The 19,037-nt window shown below is 44.8% G+C and overlaps 1 protein-coding gene across 1 annotated transcript in view; it reads right to left on the bottom strand.

Annotated features, from left to right (window-relative positions):
• L(3)76bdm (trafficking protein particle complex subunit 8 homolog l(3)76BDm) overlaps positions 1–19,037 on the bottom strand; it is a 117,009-nt gene that overhangs the window by 32,821 nt on the left and 65,151 nt on the right. Inside the window, exons 18-21 of the mRNA XM_077686037.1 lie at positions 16,859–17,250; positions 11,769–11,913; positions 11,605–11,701; positions 1,919–1,987 (exon numbers count right to left, since the gene is read on the bottom strand). Of these exons, the coding sequence (XP_077542163.1) occupies positions 1,919–1,987; positions 11,605–11,701; positions 11,769–11,913; positions 16,859–17,250 (703 nt within the window). The remainder of the gene's footprint in view (positions 1–1,918; positions 1,988–11,604; positions 11,702–11,768; positions 11,914–16,858; positions 17,251–19,037) is intronic.

Below are 19,037 nucleotides of genomic sequence, written 5' to 3'. Positions count from 1 at the left end.
CTGTTTTTTGGCCGGGGATGTTTTGTTCTATTCCAGAAACCAAGTCACCTTTGTTCAGGAAATACTTGTTTCGTTAAACGCGTCGGTTTTCTTTCCCTATGGGCTCAGAACAGTGTTAAAAAAAACAATTTTTTGGCGAAACTAAAACAAGGGGCCAATCTTGATAGAAGTTCTCTCCCGGCTAAGAGGTAAACAGTATTCCTACAAAGTAAAAGAACCAAGACAACCAGATTACTTATTTTGCAAGTATACATGTCACGATAAGGTGATGTTTGTCTGGAATTAAAAAAAAAAACACCACTCCGAACCACCACCGTGCCATAATTTGTGTTGATTGCGGGGGCCTAATTTTTTGCCCAAGATTCCGTGTGGCTGCATATTATAACCTGGCAAGCACTTGTTGGCACTGAACCTCAAGTGTGCTCCAGTGATAGTCGGTGATATATATAATGATGATACTAAAAAAATTAGGAGCGAAGAGTAAATATACGGCCTCTGTCCGACTAGCGCGGTAAATGCTTAAATCTAGAAATGCTGAAACAGGCCAACGATTCATTATCACAAACATTTGGTGATTGTTACCTAAAGTAACGTAACTATAACGTAACTGCCTTGTCCGACTGGTCTGTTAATTATAACGAGGTGGCCGTAATATTGTAGCAGAATGCGCAACGCACAAGCGAAAATCAAGCCCTACTACAGCCAATAATGCTGAGCAGGCACTAGTATGCTGCAGTGCTTTCAGAATAAATGCATGTGAAGCAGTAAGACGCCACTCATCGAAGTGCAGCTAGCAATCGCGGAGGCGCCGTAGCGCCGCTGCCGAAATTGCGCGCGCGAGTGGGTCTGTGTACGGGGAGGAGTAACGGGGCTGGGGTGGGCGACAACGAACAAAGGAAATGCGGAAGCAGAGTCTGCTTGTTGGTTTATGCGTGTACCGGCAATATGTGTCTCGCATATACGTTTACAGCGCATGAACGGCATTTTTTCGCGCAGTGCACGTACATGCTTTTTGCTGGTAGATTGTTTATAAAACGCCGCTTAATCTTCGGCATAAATGGTTTCGTATATAGTAACAAACAGTTCAGGCAGTACCTAATATTACATTAGGTATAAAATCCCCCTATGCTGGTTGCCTAATTCAAAAATATTTTGATGGAACCCACTAGTCGACGTCACAGTCACTGCTTTGGTGTTCTCTGTCGTGTAAAGCAAATTTAAGCTCCAAGATAATTGAACCAACAGCAGGGGAAATTATAAAACAAACTTCCAGTCATGTGCGAAAATTAAACTGCAAGCGAAATTGCCGCAAAGGCAACCGTGCGATCGTTCGCAATGCTTCCGACAACCCGCGCGGCCGAAGGGTGTCCTCCTTTGACGTCATGACGGGCGCAACCAATCAGGGGCGTCAAAAGACGAAAAGCGCGCGTCTTTCATACGGGGCCGCGCTTTTTGCAAGATAAATGCCACTTGGACTCATGTACGATAAATTTCAATGTGATATTCGGAATCAGCGCGCAAGAAACTATATAACTGTTAATCTAACTCAAATTTTTTGGAAAGCGCTTCAGCTTCCCTTTAAAGCAGATGTGCGTAATTCAAAATATTCTAGTCAACGAGCAGTCTATTTTTATTATTTGTATTCAGCTCGCAGCAAAAAATTTGATATTTGCACTCCTCTATTTCTAACCCGTCTTTTGCGACCTGAAAACCCTCATTTTGCACTGAAATGCATCAGGATAATATACTGCTCACAGTAGGTGGTTTCACGGTCAGCAAAGCTGACAACGCATGCCACATCTGCTACAGGCAGCCAACCGCAGTGTGCCAGTTTGCAAGAGAGAGAGAGAGAGAGAGAGAGAGTTGTGCAGACTACACTGATCGGGCCTCCAACAGAAAGGAATAAAGGCATACTCACATTTAGAACTAAACGGCGTGACCCGAAAGACTAGGTTCTTCGTCTCCTGTGGCTTCACCACTGGTGATCCTAGAAGCAATGAAATGGTCAACTAAAACAGAGCTCACAATGAGAACCACACGTGAATGGGCTTGAGCAGTACATCGCTCAAAATGGTCACAGCGATGCGAACAGTGGGCATGACCAAGGGGAACCAACTTTCCATCCACTTGCATGTGGTGGGAGCAACTCTTCTAACTTATTCCACCAATTTCCCACTGCTGTGACACGAAGTCGTGCAGATCAGCCCCAAATTCAGCTACCAAAAAGAGATAACACGCCACAATCAGCTTCTACCGCGCATTAAAAAATCCACCCAAAAGCCAAGAACAGAACTGTTAAATTATATACTTGAAGGCTTCCTACATGTGGAGTTATCTACATTTGCCCACGGCAAGCGCTGTGCTGTCAGCACTCAAGGTAAGATATCTTGCATCACAGTACCAATAGGGATCAGATAACAGGCATTGTGCGAGCATTGGGAGAGGCTATTACAAGAAGGCAGTGTCCTGCAAACCAGTGTTTTTTGCTTTTAATGCATTTTTTAGACTGAAAACAGGAGGGAAGGGGGAAGGGTAGGTGCCTTCATTTTACAAGGATTAAAAAAATCCTCAACTTTCATGGCTGACGCAGAGGGTGCAGCCATCACACGAGTGCATTCATTACTCAAGTAAATATGGTATATCCTATATGAGTGGATCCTGAATGAAAAGAAAGTCGATAACAATCATGTCATGGGCTCAAGGGCTCATGGGAACAACGCAGCCATTTCAATAAATGGGCATTTTATACCTCACTAGGTTACTGCTCAGTAGGAAATGATGCTGGCATTGCTGGAGAACTTGCAATTAAAAAGACAGAGTAAAATTACCCACTTCCTTCACCACCACTTGTAGCATAATTGGGGCAGCAGCCAAAATGGGCAGTCTGCGTGAAGCTTTCATACCAGAAGGCAAGCAATGCAGTAATTACATATTAACATGGCCTGTTTCTTTCTCCCATCAGAAAAACACCCGTGGTGGCTAGGAATCAACTCTGATATCTGGTGCCCCCCAAAAATAATCTGCCTTTGACTAACCTAGTACAACCTAATAGTGAGCATCACTCTAGTAATGGTGTGACCATGGGCTCCGTTATTGTTTGGGACAATAAAACTCTTGCTCAAAAGGTTATCTGCCTAAAATCGACCCCACCAGCTGCGGGCTAATGTACGAGATAACCAAGGACCCTGGCTAGCTCCGCTAGAGAAAGCACTACCGGCCGTACGCTAGCCCCAGTAGAATCCAAAGACTCACACATGGGTTTGAGTACTCGCACACGGTAGACAGACTCTGGCAATCAAAGTTGAGATTTTATTGCCAGGCCAATACAGGGGACATACCAAACAACACTCGCGGGGAGTAGCGCTCTTTTCGCTCGTTCAAGCTGCAGAGACCCCACTGCGATATCTGTCCTCGTGGGGAGAGAGGCTTCCTGACGACCAGTGAAGACGGAATCTCAGAGCAGAGTCCCCATGGGGCTAACTGGGTTCTCAGTCATCGTGGCCATGAGCAGAGGCACTCCTGAACCGACCGGCGCCAACCGAATCGCCCAGCCAGCTCCCCTCGGAAAGGATCAACACTGCCCAAACGTAGCTCGGTGGAAAGGGGGGTTCCCCCGGGAAAGAAGGTGCCGGTAGGAGACCAATGAGGGTCCGTCATGAGGCGCCCTCGCCCGCAAGTCACATGGTATCGTGGGTACGGCGTGCCATGCACGGCCAGTGAGGTAGCTAGCATGCATGTGACCACGCCACAGGCCAAGATGGCCGCCCCCACGACCGGCAAAGCCCAACCACGAGTGCAAACAAGGCATGGGGACCAAACAGGCGCCCGCCCAGACCAACTGAATACCCAACCCACCCGAAAGAATACGTGACCCGAGTGACATTATGGCACTTTCAAAGGCAACAAACACCCAACTGTTTTGCTACTAAATTAAAGAAATCTGAAACAATAGTGGCCACAGCTGGCACTACAAACTTGGCAGCCCTGAATTCCCTTGATTTTGGGAAGTCCCGTCACAGCTTGAAGACTCGCTGCTGTATATGTACCCCTCTCCCCCTCCCGTGCTTACTAGACTTCCCCACCCAATTCGAGCACTGAAGGAATACTGCACTACAAATGTGCGCTGCATATAAACTTCCACAGTGGGCTTTTGTTGTTTTTTGCTTACTGCAGCTTGCTTGTTTCTTGCCATGAAAGCTATTTTTATGCTCGCATTACAGAGAGTTGCTGCGCATTTGGGTGCACTAGCCCATCTGGAAATGGTCATGCATGTTTTGCTATTCCTAGGAGCATGCATTTTAAATAGCGGGAAATTGCTGCATGACATCAGAAGAACAAACACTGTACCTGCAAAAACTAGCTTCCTATGCAAGTTTTTTTTTTCTGCTCTGTCTCACTTCCACCTGGGCATTAGAAACCAGTTTATTTTATTTTTATTTCGTACATGCCCTCGAACAGCACGGTGCAATAAACGAAGTAAGAAAAGAAAAGGAAGTAAAAATAGGCAAGAAGGCAGGAAAAGAAAAGAAATAAATTATGAAGACACCTAAGCACTCCTTAAGGTGTCATTGCAGAGAAGTCAGTGTCCAATTGTAGAACGTACCTACATTACAGTGAGAGCTCATTCATTTGAACTTCAGTAATTCAAATTTATGGATAATTCACAGACTGTGCGATTTGGTCCGGTCAAGCTTCATAGAGGTCTATGTAAAACAAAGCCCATTATTTCGAATGCTAGTAGGCTCCACCCCAAATAATTCAAACTATGTGCCACCAAGCCGATGGCTTGGAGCCTAACACATGGCACATGGAAAGAGAACGCAACCGTGCCTACACGCAAGGCTGCGTCACCTCCAGAATGAAGAGAAGGATGAAAAGAGAAGGTAAAGATTGAGATTGAGGTAAGGGTAAGAAGGTTTAAAAGGTTGAGACCAATCTATAACACCCATTGCGGGCGTTTCGGAAGACCTATTCTTTGTGGACTACGTCGATGATGACGCAAGTGCAGTGGTGAGTGGAGTGCACTGACAGATGAGGGCATCATTTCTTAGCAGAACCTGTCGCTGCCAGTGACGAGGGTAAGGAGGACGATTTCACCAGTGTGGCCATCCTCTCTGAAGTCATGACCCGATGGAATGCCGGCTGTCTCTTCAGTTTTTAAAGCGAAGAGGAGGCGTTCCACCACATTCCCTCATTAAAGCAAAAAATCAGAGCCCTTCCATCATGTGAAGAGGGAAGCACAACAAAGCTGGCACTCTGGTGGGATTTGCTATGTTGGGGTTTAGCTGTATTGGGCAGTTGCTATGTTGAAAAGGACAGCGGTGCGATCTCTGACACAGACTGAGGACACAACACGATTGGCAGGTACAGACAGTTACGTTTTATTACAGCGCAGCTACGCCAATCATGGCACAGGCTCCAGTGTGCACACAGGTGGCTGCCGAAGAGCATGCAGCGTTGCACAATTTCAGGGGGAAGAGAGACGTGTCACGTGGCGAGGAGTATACACGACTCGGGAAAGAGACAGCGAGGGTGGAGAGGAGTATAAAGTGGGGCTACAACCACATTCCCTTTGTAGATGGCCATCCTTCACTGTGCAACACACAATGTGGGAAAGCCAGCTTACGGAGACCAAGCTTTACATCCATTCTCTTAAGGGGGCCATGCAGACAAAATACAAGTTTGTTTAATTAAAAAGATTTCGTGTCTTATAGTGCCCCCAGTTTCTGTCCGGAAGCAAGCAATGTTTTATTCACTGTTATTAATCAATTTAATCAAATTAATCAACACAAGTTAAAATTTTGATTCTCCCTCCAAATCGTGTTTTCATGACGCCTGCAATGACATCACAAGAACAGGTCTTCAAGCTGCGGCGGAGCCTTATCGTAAGTCAACCTAGATGGCGCCACCACACCGCGGCGGGCCGTTTTTGGCCTCTGCTTTGTTTTTGACCGTATTTGTACCTGGCTTGTTTTAAGGTAGAAAATAATTGTTTTGTGAAACATAAAATTTGCTCAACAAATATGGTCATGTAAGACACTGTCGCTTATGCCAATTAAGCCAGTATCATCTCAGACAACCCCAAAGTGCTGCAGTGCTGTGCAGCTAAAACATGCACAGTGCACACAGTACCAACAGCAGTACTCATCGGTACTTCTATGTTTAAGTGTACTTTCGTAACTTCCACTGTTTACCCCACCATTCTTACTGTTCTAAAAATAATGTGCCCTAAATTTAAGTGCAAATAGCTCATTCAGCAAACTAATAAGCCCTGTCTAACTTGCGTTTGCTTTTTTCAACCTCAGCCAATTGAAGAGCTGGCACATACGATTTTATAGGTTCTGTTTCAGGAAATGACCTAGTGGGTCGCACAGCCATTCCCTTTTCTTCATAATTATGTAGCTTATTTGAGCGAAGTGTGCGTTAAAATTGGTGTCAGTATGATTCTAAAGAGGCAATCTTTTGATGGAATCAAGCTTGTGTTTTGTCTAGATGGCTTGTATTTTGTCTAGATGACCCTTCTTTAAAGTCGGCATCACTTCCCAAATGAATTGCTGGGAAATTATTTTTTCAGGGGTAATATAAGACATCCTATATCAAAATATGGAGGCCCTAAGATCTCCACATCTGTATGCGTTGCTATGGGAGCCTTATCAGGGATATTGAGGCCCTGAGTGAAGCGTCCACACCGCAGTGAGAACTTGGGGTATTACGACATACAGGGTGTTACGACGATAATTGAAACATTAAAAATTTTTCTTGGGCGAACCGCTTCTTGGTTCACGCTCGAAATTCTCATGAAGGTCGCATTTTGTGGTCTTTTTTGTTTGACACTGGGCACAATGTAGGTACTTACCTGCTTATTCTGAAAATAAATGAGGTAGGAGACGATCAGAAAATCTCTTTCGTCCTTTGTTTACGATGATCACAGATAGTTGCATAACAGCTGATACTAATCATAATCAAATATTCTTATCATAATGAAATATTCCCACGGTTTATCGTAGCCAATAAACGTTGGATTTGTTTCCAGACCTGCTTTCACATCTTCTGATCGTCTGCTACCTCATTTGGTTCTTTCCTACCATGGAAGGAGCCAAATGAGGTAGCAGACGATCAGAAAACCCGTTTATAGATTTTCTGATCGTCTGCTACCCCATTTGGCTTCGTCCTGCTGTGGAAAGAGCGTCAATCCACATTGCCCGTTTCGCTCTGCAAACCCCAGGTGGTGCCATCGTTCTAAGATCAGCTTGCACTGGGCTCGCATGTCCAAATCGGCTGCTATTTTCCCATAGGCGAAGATCGTTGTTATTTATTTTTAAAACAAAAAGGTAATTACCGTCGTTGTTCTTAGTGTCAAACAAAATAGACCACAAAATGCGATCTTCGTGCGAAGTTTGAGTGCAAACTGAGCAGCAGTTCGCTCAGTGATCCAATTATCATCGTAACACCCTGTATAGGGCTTTGCTGTAAATGCAGAATGCAACCCCGGAATTCGTCAACCATTAAGTTGTTGACATGCCCTAATGCTTCCAAATTGCAGGGTACTGCTGGTATTGTTCTTTTATTACTTCGAGCTTTCATTAATTCGAACCCTTGTGGTTCAAATTAAACAGCTTTTTACTGTATTACCATTATGAAAGCGAAGCTCTCTGTTCCTCACTAATGGCGACTGTACGAAATACGCACTGCAGGAAAGCCAACTTTACACAATGGGAGGGCACATGATGATGACGAGTTTTCACAAAGGCGCATTAAGTGCCTCAAAAGAAACAGGAAAAAAAAAAAAAAAAAACGCTTCCCATGGTCGGCATCATCGAGCCTGGGTCCTCGCATTATGAAGCCGATGTCTATCCCATGGCACCATTCTGACACAGTCGAAGCAGTTTGGATTTTGGACTTGGACTCTTTCTCTTAAAGGAGTACTGACACGAAATTTCAAAGCTGAGATAACTATGTAAAACGCTTCCTTTTTATCAGGAGATATCTCCCAGCAAGTTTCCACAGCAACCGTTCAGCGAAACATATTTAAAATCCATTTTAATCTTCACCCGCACGAGAAAGCCCAGAGCGGGCCGACGTGACATCATCTGCTACGTGCCCCAAACTGCCGACGTCGGGGCTCCCGTGACGAAGCCGACGCGCTGGCTGTGATTGGCGCGCGCTGCTCGGGCGTGTGTACACGTCATGGTTTTGGGACTGACGTCATGCTGCCCGGTCCTGTGGGGACGGCGAAGACCTCGGCCGGTCTGGGCGCGCGCTTGCGCTCGCTCGCGCGCGCTTCCAGAGAGGCAGCAATACGGCAAGAATGGTGACGCCATGTGATACATGCTGTCATGGCGGCCGCTCGGCGTTTTTTTGTCGAAACCGAAACTGGCACGAATAAACGACGCCGTAAATGAATGTTTACGCTGCGCTCGATCGTCTAACCTGTCATTCTATGATTAGTGGGCTGGTAGGCACGCATAGCAGCGAAAAAAACGTAACATAAAAATTTCGTGTCAGTACTCCTTTAAGAAAGACGCTTTCACGCTTCTTTTCTTTGTACATTTTTTTTTCACCTTCTCTCAGTTGCTACGACTGGGCACATACCAACCCACACTCGCATCACCAAGAAAAGAGGGCATTTAGCAGGCACCTACTTTGTTACTGCTACTAATCCTACTTGCTACTTCTGTAACTAGCTTGCCCAAATTTCTCATATGGGCCTCAGCACATGTTTCCCACACACATTTAGAGCCAAGGCCCTGATGCATGCACTAAATCCACCTTTAGTCAGATCTAACACCAGTGAACTGTGGTTGTGTTGTGGTTGCTTGCTGGTCTTGCATTCTGGAGGCCACTGGTTCAAATCCCACCTAGGCACAAGTTTACCTTATTTTCTTTTCGACTCTATTACCACATTTTTTCTTCTTAGAGCCGTTGCCCATTTTGTGTGCCGCCCATCACCATTTTGTGCACCTTCTGTGCACCAGTGATGCTAGACTTTCAACCCACTGAGTTAATCAATGCTTTCGCTTTACAAAGACCATACAGCCCGTCAGAAACATCTTTATGCCCTCTATATAGCCAAGGTACTATGGTGATGTTTTGCGTGAATTCTACAGAATAAGCAAATCTGTGTAACACACTGATTGCATAAACTAAAATGTAAACGTCTGCAGAAGCATCAATGTTTTAACATCTTGCAGCAAAAATGAAAAAAAAAAAAAAAAAGAATGAGTAAGAGAGCGCAAGCTTGCACAATATACAAGCAAAGCAGCTACACGCTGACAGAATTTAGCTTCACTACATAAGTACTTGCTGCCCTTGTAAATAAAAAACTGAGCTAGAGTCTTAGAAGGCCCAACCTCAGAGAAAAACAGTCCAGTTTGAGAGTGACGTAAATAAGAATGCTGTTTAATCTGCCAAAACAGCTAAAGTGTTCATGCATTTTTACGGGACGGTCAAAGTGCCTCGTCTGCAGTTTAGTTCCATGCGCAGCATGCACACCGCAGACAGAGCGTGCGTGTTGTTGAGTTCAATCAGAATTGAATTGAGAAGGAAGACAGGCGCACAGAGGTCAGTGACAGTATTTTCCAAAGTCAGGGGACTTTAGGTTGCCCTAGGTCACCCAGTGTAGTTTCACCACATCGGTGCTGCTTTCGTGTAAATTTTTGCACCACGGTCATCTGTCTATTGCCTGATTAGTCAGAAGCAAAGTATAGTTGACTTTCAATCATGATTACTTTGTTTTGCAAGCCCACAATCCTCTTTAATGCTCCAGTTTTTTTTTTACCGGAATCAGATATCCCACCCAGGTTAATGTTACTCCTTTGTTAACGTTATTTCTACGTTATTCCTTTTGCTTGATTGTTCTAATGGGCTTAATTTAATACAAGCGGTATGTTTGTTGTTCAAACATGGCAGCCTGTCAATTCTAAAAGTTATACCATTACCTTCATGGTTCCTATAATAACATTTAGAAAACACTGACACATCAAACCAGAATGCATAGCTATGCGATGTCACTTCAGTGCTCCATAAGGAAGCCATGAATGCCACCATGGCCTTGCATTATATCGATGCAAGTTTAAACCTTTCCTGACCACGCCTATTCCCATCGATAGTAGGTATGTTATTGATGAATACAAATTCAACTTTTGTTGATCTGCGAGCGCTTCTGGACAGTTAACGCCATCCAAAGGATAAAAGAGGAAGTATTTCATCAGTTTCACTTTCGAGTTTCTTTTCTCCATCGCGGGGGGGATTTTTAAAGTTCTTTTGCTGTCGGGCGCACATGGTTTCACTTGTGGCGTCGATGCTGCTTGCCGATGCTTCATGGGAACGGTGAATTTTGACGGATTCCGATGAATCAGAGCTATAATCCCTGAATGATGGTAGCAGCACAGACATGTAAGTTGACTTTCATTCGTCAGACTTCAGTATGGATGGTGAAAGTGCGTCAAACTGCCCCCGAACATCAGCAGGTATCCGCCGGTAAGTTTCGCTTTCTTCTCAGGCTGTTCTATAGCTGCCGCACGTGACGTAAACATATCCGGCCTGTTCTAAAAGTCACGGCTCTTATCTGCAGGGTGTTGACTTCGTTTGAGTGGAACCACTTGGTGCCGGCTGCACAGTGGAGCAAACCTTTGTTTCACCACGTCGAGAAACTGCTTCGCGCGGTGGCATGATAGGCACCACTGCTTATATTTTTGAATGCATGTAAATAACTTTTGTACTTACAGGGCTCATATTTGCAGTATTATTCTATAGGGGTCTTGTATTCAAAGTGTATATTTGTATTCTCTTTATGTTTACCCTGCGCAAAGTAGCATTGATATTTTCATAATTTTTTATCTTTTTGTTACTTTTTTTTGTTGTGATAATTTTTTGATAATATTCGTAACAAATCTGTCATATGAAATGAATAGTGTTGGAAAGCCCTATCCTTCCTCTATCATTTCATACCTTACACTCTAGCATCAATCATTTTCTGTGGCAGGAAAAAAATATTTCTTGGACTACCCAAAAACAACAAATTTTTCCACGGTCACGAAAGTGTTAACAAAATAAATGTATAGACCTTGCTAAATGGTGACAAGATTACAAAAATGGAACTGGACAATGTGACTACAAATGAATGTTTCACAAATCTGCTCCAGTGCAGCTGCATTACTCTAGCACTCTAGCAGCCCATTAAGAAATTTGTATATGCAACACTTTCGCGACCTGCTAGGACTGGGTAAAATTAGCAACACACGACTGCCTTCAATATGAGTGCTGATGCGACAGCAGAACCCCGTGCTCTCTCTGGTTTCTGCACTGATGCTTTTTTTTTTCTCTCGGCTCTTCTTGTGGCATTCCCAGGACCATTTAGGTGTGCACCACTAATGTGTTCCAACTTCCCATGTTTCAAAATGCCTGTTAGTATTTGTTCTTAATGAAGTGCTTTCAAAGAGGCCCCGCAATCACTGTCACGGCGTTCACGCAGCATATGGAAGATAGTCAATGCAACCTTACATATACCAGCAGCCGCTTTACAAGATCGGAAAAATAAGACAGCCCTCCCTCATCTCCTGCTGTCCTTTAGCTTGTACAGTGAAAGCAGACTGCTGAACTTACCAAACTTGGGGTGCGCTGTGAGAGGAACTAGGGTCCAGGCTGGGCTCACAGATGTCACCTGTAGTAGGCTCAAATCGATGCCACCCAGGCCCTCTGCCTGCGTGTAGTGACCACAGTGCGCCCGATTACAATCGGGGAAACAGGGAGCACAATCCCGAACCTACCTCGCAAGTGTTGGTTGCCTGTAGAGAAATGAGGGCACCATCAGGGGATCCTGCGACCCCAAGAGAGACACTTGGCCGCACAGATGCCTGAAGGGATAACGATGGCAGGGTGGTGAAGCTGATCTGGTGCCACAAGATGCGGTGCCTGCGCCACAGGGCCAGCCCAAACAAAGTACAATGACGATTCAAAACACCACCCCGGATTAAATAACACACAAAAACAAAATGCAAACAGATCATTTTCTATACAACCACCACGGCATGCAATACAAGAGCTCCGAATTTTTAAAATTGCACGGTCACCTCTACAAAAAAAAAGCATTTTTTTACACGTGAAGCCACATGCACCCCTTTGTCTGACTTGAAGGACTTGTCTACAAAAGCCCTCTGAGATGTCCAAAGGTGAAAGCTGCATACGGCACAGGAAATGCACAGAGGAGTTTATGTAGGTTCAGTGTACGCTGTACATGAAAGCCACTGGTGATACAGTAAAACCTTCAATAAATATCCAACTCAGACAGCTTCTGAAAATTAGAACATTCATGAGAATGCATAAGAAAAAGTACGGCTACAAAAAAAAAATTAGTGACACCTGACAAATTAAAACTTTTTTTCAAATGATCCAAGGAGTTTATTGGCTTAAGTTCCATACAGCTGAGAGCCTGACGCAGCCAAAAGGCAGAAGCTCTTGAGCCTGGCTTTGCAAGAAGATTATGCTCTTCACTCAAATGTATTCATACACGGCATGCGTCTAAATTTAGGCGACTGTGCTGTTGCCACCACAGACAGGAAACAAGGAGATGCAGCATCCCGCATTGAAGCTCGCGCAGCTTCACCAAATGAACAAAAACCAAAAGCGTGTACTTGGTGCCTGCCCATAATTCTACCCAATGCCCCCATTTCATTCTCCTGCCCAGTATGATGTAGGAGCATGCATAAAATAACCAGTCAGAGTGCATGTGTTTACTGTGTTGGACTGGCTCAGTTTTCGGAAATGCTTCACAGCTTGAATTTACAGTGCATTGCTTACTTGCTCATGTGTAGTGGCTGCCACAACACGAAATGAGAGAACTGCCCATTTGCCACGAAGTTTAATGTGATAAAAAAAACAAACGAAAATAAGAGTGCAAGGTTGCCATGGCGAACAAGATTCCAGGGGCACATTGAGCACAATTTTGAAACATAAAACTGACATTTGTGCTAAAGCAGTGCCCATCCCGTATACATGGTTCTGTAGGCAGAAGTGTAGCAGGGGTGAGACAGCTGAACCAGATTTGGGAGCAGTTTTAGGAGCAGCAAAATCTCGATTTTGGAGCAGAAGAACCTTGGTTTGGAGCAGAACAACAACATTTATTATGTCACCTTAGGAGCCTAACAAATCAAATTTTTGGCAACTCAGGGAGGAGGAGGGAAGTGCACTTTTTAATTGATTTTGAACGTACATCACACTGAAACAGCCTTTAAGTTTTTATATGCCAGAGCAGTGGTTCTCAAATGGGGGTCCGCGGACTCCAGGGGGTCCGCAAGAGCATTTGAGGGGTCCGCGAAGCCTCGCTCAAAACTCCCCCCCCCCCCCCCCTCCCGCCATTCTTTTCTCGATTTGGCTAACTAGCACTTTCTTGCAATGCAAAAAGGTGGCTTCGCCACATTACGCGTACGCTTAGTTTCTCCGCGTAGCACGTATCTGCTTTTTGCACACCACGCCAGCTATGAGAAGAAAAGAAACAGACACATAAAAGGCAGACTTTTAGATTCAAGAGCAAATTATTCAGCATTATGACGTGCATTGTCATTAACGTCATGCAGAAAAGGCAGGAATCGGGTAAGTGTGTGGGCGACGTAAGCTGCAAGTACAAATTGTTTGACATTACGACACCGATCAACATATGCTCCATCGTGGGGTCCCCCGTCACTTTTGCAAGCCCCAAAGGGGTCCCCGGGGCAGTAACAGCTGAGAACCACTGCGTATCACAAGGTACGAACTGCACTACATTTTTACAAACCATTTTTAAATTTTTAGGCTCTATGCATAGATAGTGTGGAGCACTGTTGAGAATATCGAATTGAAAAACTAAGCAATTGTAAGGCATTTTTATTCTCATATGAATGCCTAAATTATTATTGTTGTAATCCCAGACTCGGCTTTACGCACAAGTGTAGAGCCACGGAAAAAAGTTGCGCAAAGCGAGGTGACAGTCGTCGCACCCCACCAGCCCCCCCATTTCAATCCCCAAGGTGCGCATTCACTACAATCGTAATTTGAGTAACGTTGGTATGTTTAGCCACCTCCCTCTTGGCATTAAATTTCACTTCAGATATATTAACCATTATTACTAGCGTGCAATAATCGTTATTGATCAATAATCAGACTCGATATCGTCCCGTTATCGGACACTGCTTGAACATTTTGTGGTGATGTAGCCTGCGCCGCCACTCCTGCAGTGTCGATCGTCCCGTTCCCGCCACTCGCAAGCTCGCTGTCAAAGGCAGCAATAACTCAGCGTTTTATAACACCGCAACCAGTCCGAAATTTCACTCCAAGCACGCACCGCACCTCATACTCAAAGAAAGCCGAAGCACGGCGAATACACGCGCACCACGTTGTTTTCGATGAACTCCTGTCTTTCAAGTAGCGCAACTTCTCGCAACAGATCAAACAACTAAATGTAAACCCAGCCACTCCCATAACCAAAACCACGTAGAAATCGGCGAAGAGCACTCTGCCTGAAACACGAGCAACTACTTTGCCTGGCGGCGATGTTTTCCAATCTTCACCATACCAAGATGGCGGCGCCCAGTGATGTCGTTCCGGAGATACGGCGCTCCGAAAATTGCCGTTTTTTCATCAACTACACATCAGTATTTTTTCTACAGGACTTTTCAATGGTTTTCGATGGAAAAGCTTTAGAATATAACATAACAGAATATAACATCTGCAACCCGACATTGTGACTTTCGGAAAAATGATCTCAGGGACAATTTTATGCGGGTATTTTTATTGAATGACCAACTAAACCCTTACGAACAGCATCACCTTGAGGGTGCTGGAAAATTATGCCATCAGTAAGCATTTTTCCCCACTGAAACTGACGGGAGCGTTAAAATCCTTGGGTCTTGGACTGTTGCAAGGCTGTGCAACACCAAGAAACACATACTTATCAAGGCAATATAGCAGAAGAAAATTTTCTACTGTATATTTCGTTAGGGGATAATACCTGCATAAGGGTGGATTTTTCTTTTTTAAATTCCTCCATATTAAAATGTGCTGCATTTGAACGTTGACGATTTTCTCAGAACTTTAATATAGTAAATCTAAATGTTGTATGTCAAACGGGAAGGTGCTGTTTATAAAACTGATTTTACGACAAAACCTACTACACAACGAACGCTGTCAGAGAGTTGGCTAGTACACGGCCAGTTGTCATGCTCGTAAGGACCCAGTGCGTTAACCGTAACCTGTGCTGTGCAGCATAGCCCACAACAAAGCAATGTGTCGCTTTCGAATGCATCCTCATCTTCCACAGGTTTACCTTGTTTCCATCTTTGTAGAACTTTCCTCCTTTTTTTAAAGTACTAAGCACAAGCATCTCAAAACAAAAAAACGCAACACATGTCCTGCACTTTATAATTGCCTGTTTTTGAAGTTTTATACACAGATGATAAATAAATTGTCATGTATAGAAACTTTGTGATGATTAGACTGAAAATATCGGTACTTTAAAATATTTGATTTGATTCACGGCCACTTTTAACTAACCAAAGTAGAAAAGAATCGATATTCAAACAAATACACCTTTCTCCTTTCACCACACAAGAAACAAATGACTACAGAGGAATGAATACCCAGGAGTGGCGCTGATGTTACTTGTGAAGCCTTTCCAACATTCACACGCAGACATGGAGCCATGTGCCAGAGTGTTCTTTCCTCCATGCAAATGACAGAACACTCGTTTTTGGAGAGAGCTGCCAGTGACATTACCATGATTATACTGCAACGCCACTCACCTGCAGCCTTCTAGCTTGGTGCAGTCACCTGTCAGCCTCTCTTCAAACTATGCCTAACTATTCTGGAACAAGTGTACATGACAACAGCACACTGTTCCTAGGTTTAAGCAAAGCTCTAAGGTTTCAATTTCAGCCACAGCGAGAAGACTCTCTGAATTAGGTTCTAAATAAAACCCCGGTAAATGTCATGTGTTCTTCATTCTCATGGAAATGCTGGGAAGTTTCTTTAGTTCTGTATTATTTATGGTGCAAATAAAACTCCTTCTGACAAGCTCAGCTTGCTTTTGCAATTCATAGTGAAGCAAGTCAACTAGTCAATTTGCACTGTTCGCTGGCCATAAATAAAATAACAGGTCACCAGCACCTGTAATGAAAACTGGCACACTTCTTTTCAACGAAAGCTGGCTGGGTCCCAAGTTAAGCAGTGTGGTGCCAGCGGGCATGCACCAAGCATAAGCAGCACTTGCAGTTCCTGTCGTGAAGAGCCTTAAAAATGCTACAAGCACCACCCTTCCACCTGCAATGCTCTCAAAATGTGCACTCAACCACGGTGGCATGTGTTGATGGCATGGCCCTGCAAAAGATCAGCAAGGCCATGTGGCAAATACTTGACATAGGGGAGGCTGTTTTGCACTTTGTTTCTCAGCAGGGCACTATTAGAAAAGGTTACGGCCCGTTACCGCTCCGGGTACCAACTACATGCAAAAAGAACGCGGAGGAATGTTTGTGATAACAATGTCGTGCGTGGCACAAATGCGTGCCAATTCTGGTTGTGTGATGGCTTGCCATCATGCAAAAAAATCTGCACGAAGCCATTTCCCACTTAAAGCACGTTCTTTATTATCGCCTCTTTTATCACAGGAGCTTAATTAATGGGCACCCAACAAAATGTCATCACAGACAACGTCAAGCTTGTATCCACAGCCAAAAATGAACAATTTGTCAGCCCCACCTTGTTTTTAGAAAGTAATTGACTTTCAAGAAAAAAAATTCTTCCTTGCATCCAAGGAGGCAACACAAAACTGGACTGACACCTGACGAGCAAGCCAAACGAGCCCCAGAGCAGGACGAACAAGACCACTCACGTGAGCTGACCCGGGGAAGGTCCCTGGTAGTAGAAGAGCAGGCGCAGCACGTGCCGGCCGGGCTTCTCGGCGCCCCGCAGCCAGAAGGGCATGCGCACCACCTGCCCGCCCTCCAGTAGGCTGGGGGATCCCCCCTCTGGTGCCAGGATGGGCCGCGCCCAGGACAGGGCAGGCGCATGCGCCAGCTGCTGGGTGGGGGGTGCCTCGCCCGGCCGCAGCAGGGGCTCCTCCTGGTAGGCCTCCTGCTCGGCGCACAGGCAGAACCACTGCGGCTGGGCACTTGCCACCAGCAGCGAGTGCAGCGGCGGGCAGCCCGCTCCGTTGCGCACCTCCAGCGTGGCCCGCCGCACCTCCCCGCATAGCAGCTGGCTCGGCAGCTCCGAGAAGCGAACCTGGAAACGGGGAAGGCCGTTCAGTACAGCCATTTCTTCCGGAGGCAGTGGTGCAGGGAAAGCCACAAACACGGCGCATCGCTGGTACAGTGAAGAGCACGGGCACCACGGGCACCATTGGCTTTTTTTCACGATTCAAGGCTGTGCAAACAGCCAGTACGGAAGCGGCAACAACCACATGCAGTGGCTCACCTCCGTCAATTGCCGAGGGGACATATATGGGACAGCTGGAAGCCATGTGACATCAATGCTGCCACAAAGCAGGCTCGTGTGTCCAGTGTTCATGAGAGGCACTATTCAAACAAGTGTTCAAACTTCGCTTAACAGGGTTACTCATGCCCATATTGACACTTCTTGACATCACTCATGTCACCTTATAAATAACAGTTTCCCAATGTCCACTATTTATGCGCTCTGAGCAAATATTCATACTGGCTATTTGCTCAAGCCACTTCCTGGCAAGAAGTGACATCTTCTGCAAACCTAAACCTAAAATGAAAACGAAGATTACGTCCGATGTCACTTTAGCTGAATGCTCCATGTTACATCTGACGCAACCCAAAATCGAAACTGAAGTTACGTCCGAGTAACCCACAGTAAAAAACTTAGTCCCGTTTCACTGAACACGAAATGGAAATAACGTTACATGCGACCTAAGTTCAATAAGAAAAGTTACATACAATGGAAGCAAGGTACAGTCATGCCCTATGTAATTTATGCAACCTTACTGCAATTATGTTTTACGATACGTGACGTCAATTGAAAGCTAACACACGGAGCTGCATTACGTACGACCTGGTGAAGCATTGGTAAATTACAGTCGAAACCGCTACCTAGTGTCTGCTTCTGCGTTGGTCAAGTGGTCTGGAGCGGGTAATTGGCATGCAAAATTTGTAGGTGCTCATTGGGTTCAAATCCCGTGGAGTGTGTGTTTTTTTTTTTTTTTAATCAAACACTGTTTAAATTTGTTGATATTTTGTTATATAAATGCACACGCAGTTGTTCTCATACACACACAAAAGAAAAGAAAAACAAGGAAATTAACAAAATAGAATCCTTGCTGCTTTTCGGTAAGACGTTCGACTCCCATAAGAGAGCCTTGTTCACAATGAATCATCTTTGTTTTAAAACTCTTTCATTACCACGCCTATTCAAAATTGTTAAACTTGAACGATACCTTGGGAAAACCTTTTCACAGCGTTCCAGGCGTTTCTGAAACAAGTCAAGCTATTTGGGGTTAGCTCAGAAAATACCCTTTTAAAATAAGTTTTGTTTTCATTTTTGCAACAAAAACGTGAATTTTGACACGTTTGCATCACCTGAATATGGAAAAGGGGCGTGGTCATCGCGCGTCACTGCTACCAAAGAAGAAGGCATGCCGCTCGTAATTACTCATCAGCATTTGGTTTTTGTTATCAGGACACGAATGGTGAATCAGAAGATGATTTTCAAGCGTCAGGTTTGCACTCTCACCGTAATAATCTCTTAAATTGGCTGAACATATCAAGCAGTGCCTGTTTGCAAAGTTATTTTATGATTTTAGGCAGTTTTATTGCCTTTGCGCCCGTTGTTATCAGTCGTGTTGTAGTTCTACTTGCCACACAACCATTCGCAAACAGTTTACGACAGTGTCGGTTTCATTTCTGCATTGTGAATTTCATATTTGACACTACTAAGCAGTTACCCAACTTCAAGCCTATCTGCCATGTCTCCTTTAGCGCCTGCTACTGATCCTCAAAAAAAGCATGCCACTCCTGATTTCATCCCCCCCTTAACCAACTTCTGCG

This window comes from Haemaphysalis longicornis, unplaced genomic scaffold (assembly GCF_048455015.1).
Source record: "Haemaphysalis longicornis isolate Haplotype H1 unplaced genomic scaffold, Haemaphysalis longicornis Haplotype H1 scaffold_1, whole genome shotgun sequence".
Lineage (NCBI taxonomy): Eukaryota > Metazoa > Arthropoda > Arachnida > Ixodida > Ixodidae > Haemaphysalis > Haemaphysalis longicornis.
The sequence above is the reverse complement of the archived record's forward strand: the minus strand, read 5'-3'. Positions and strand labels throughout refer to the sequence as shown.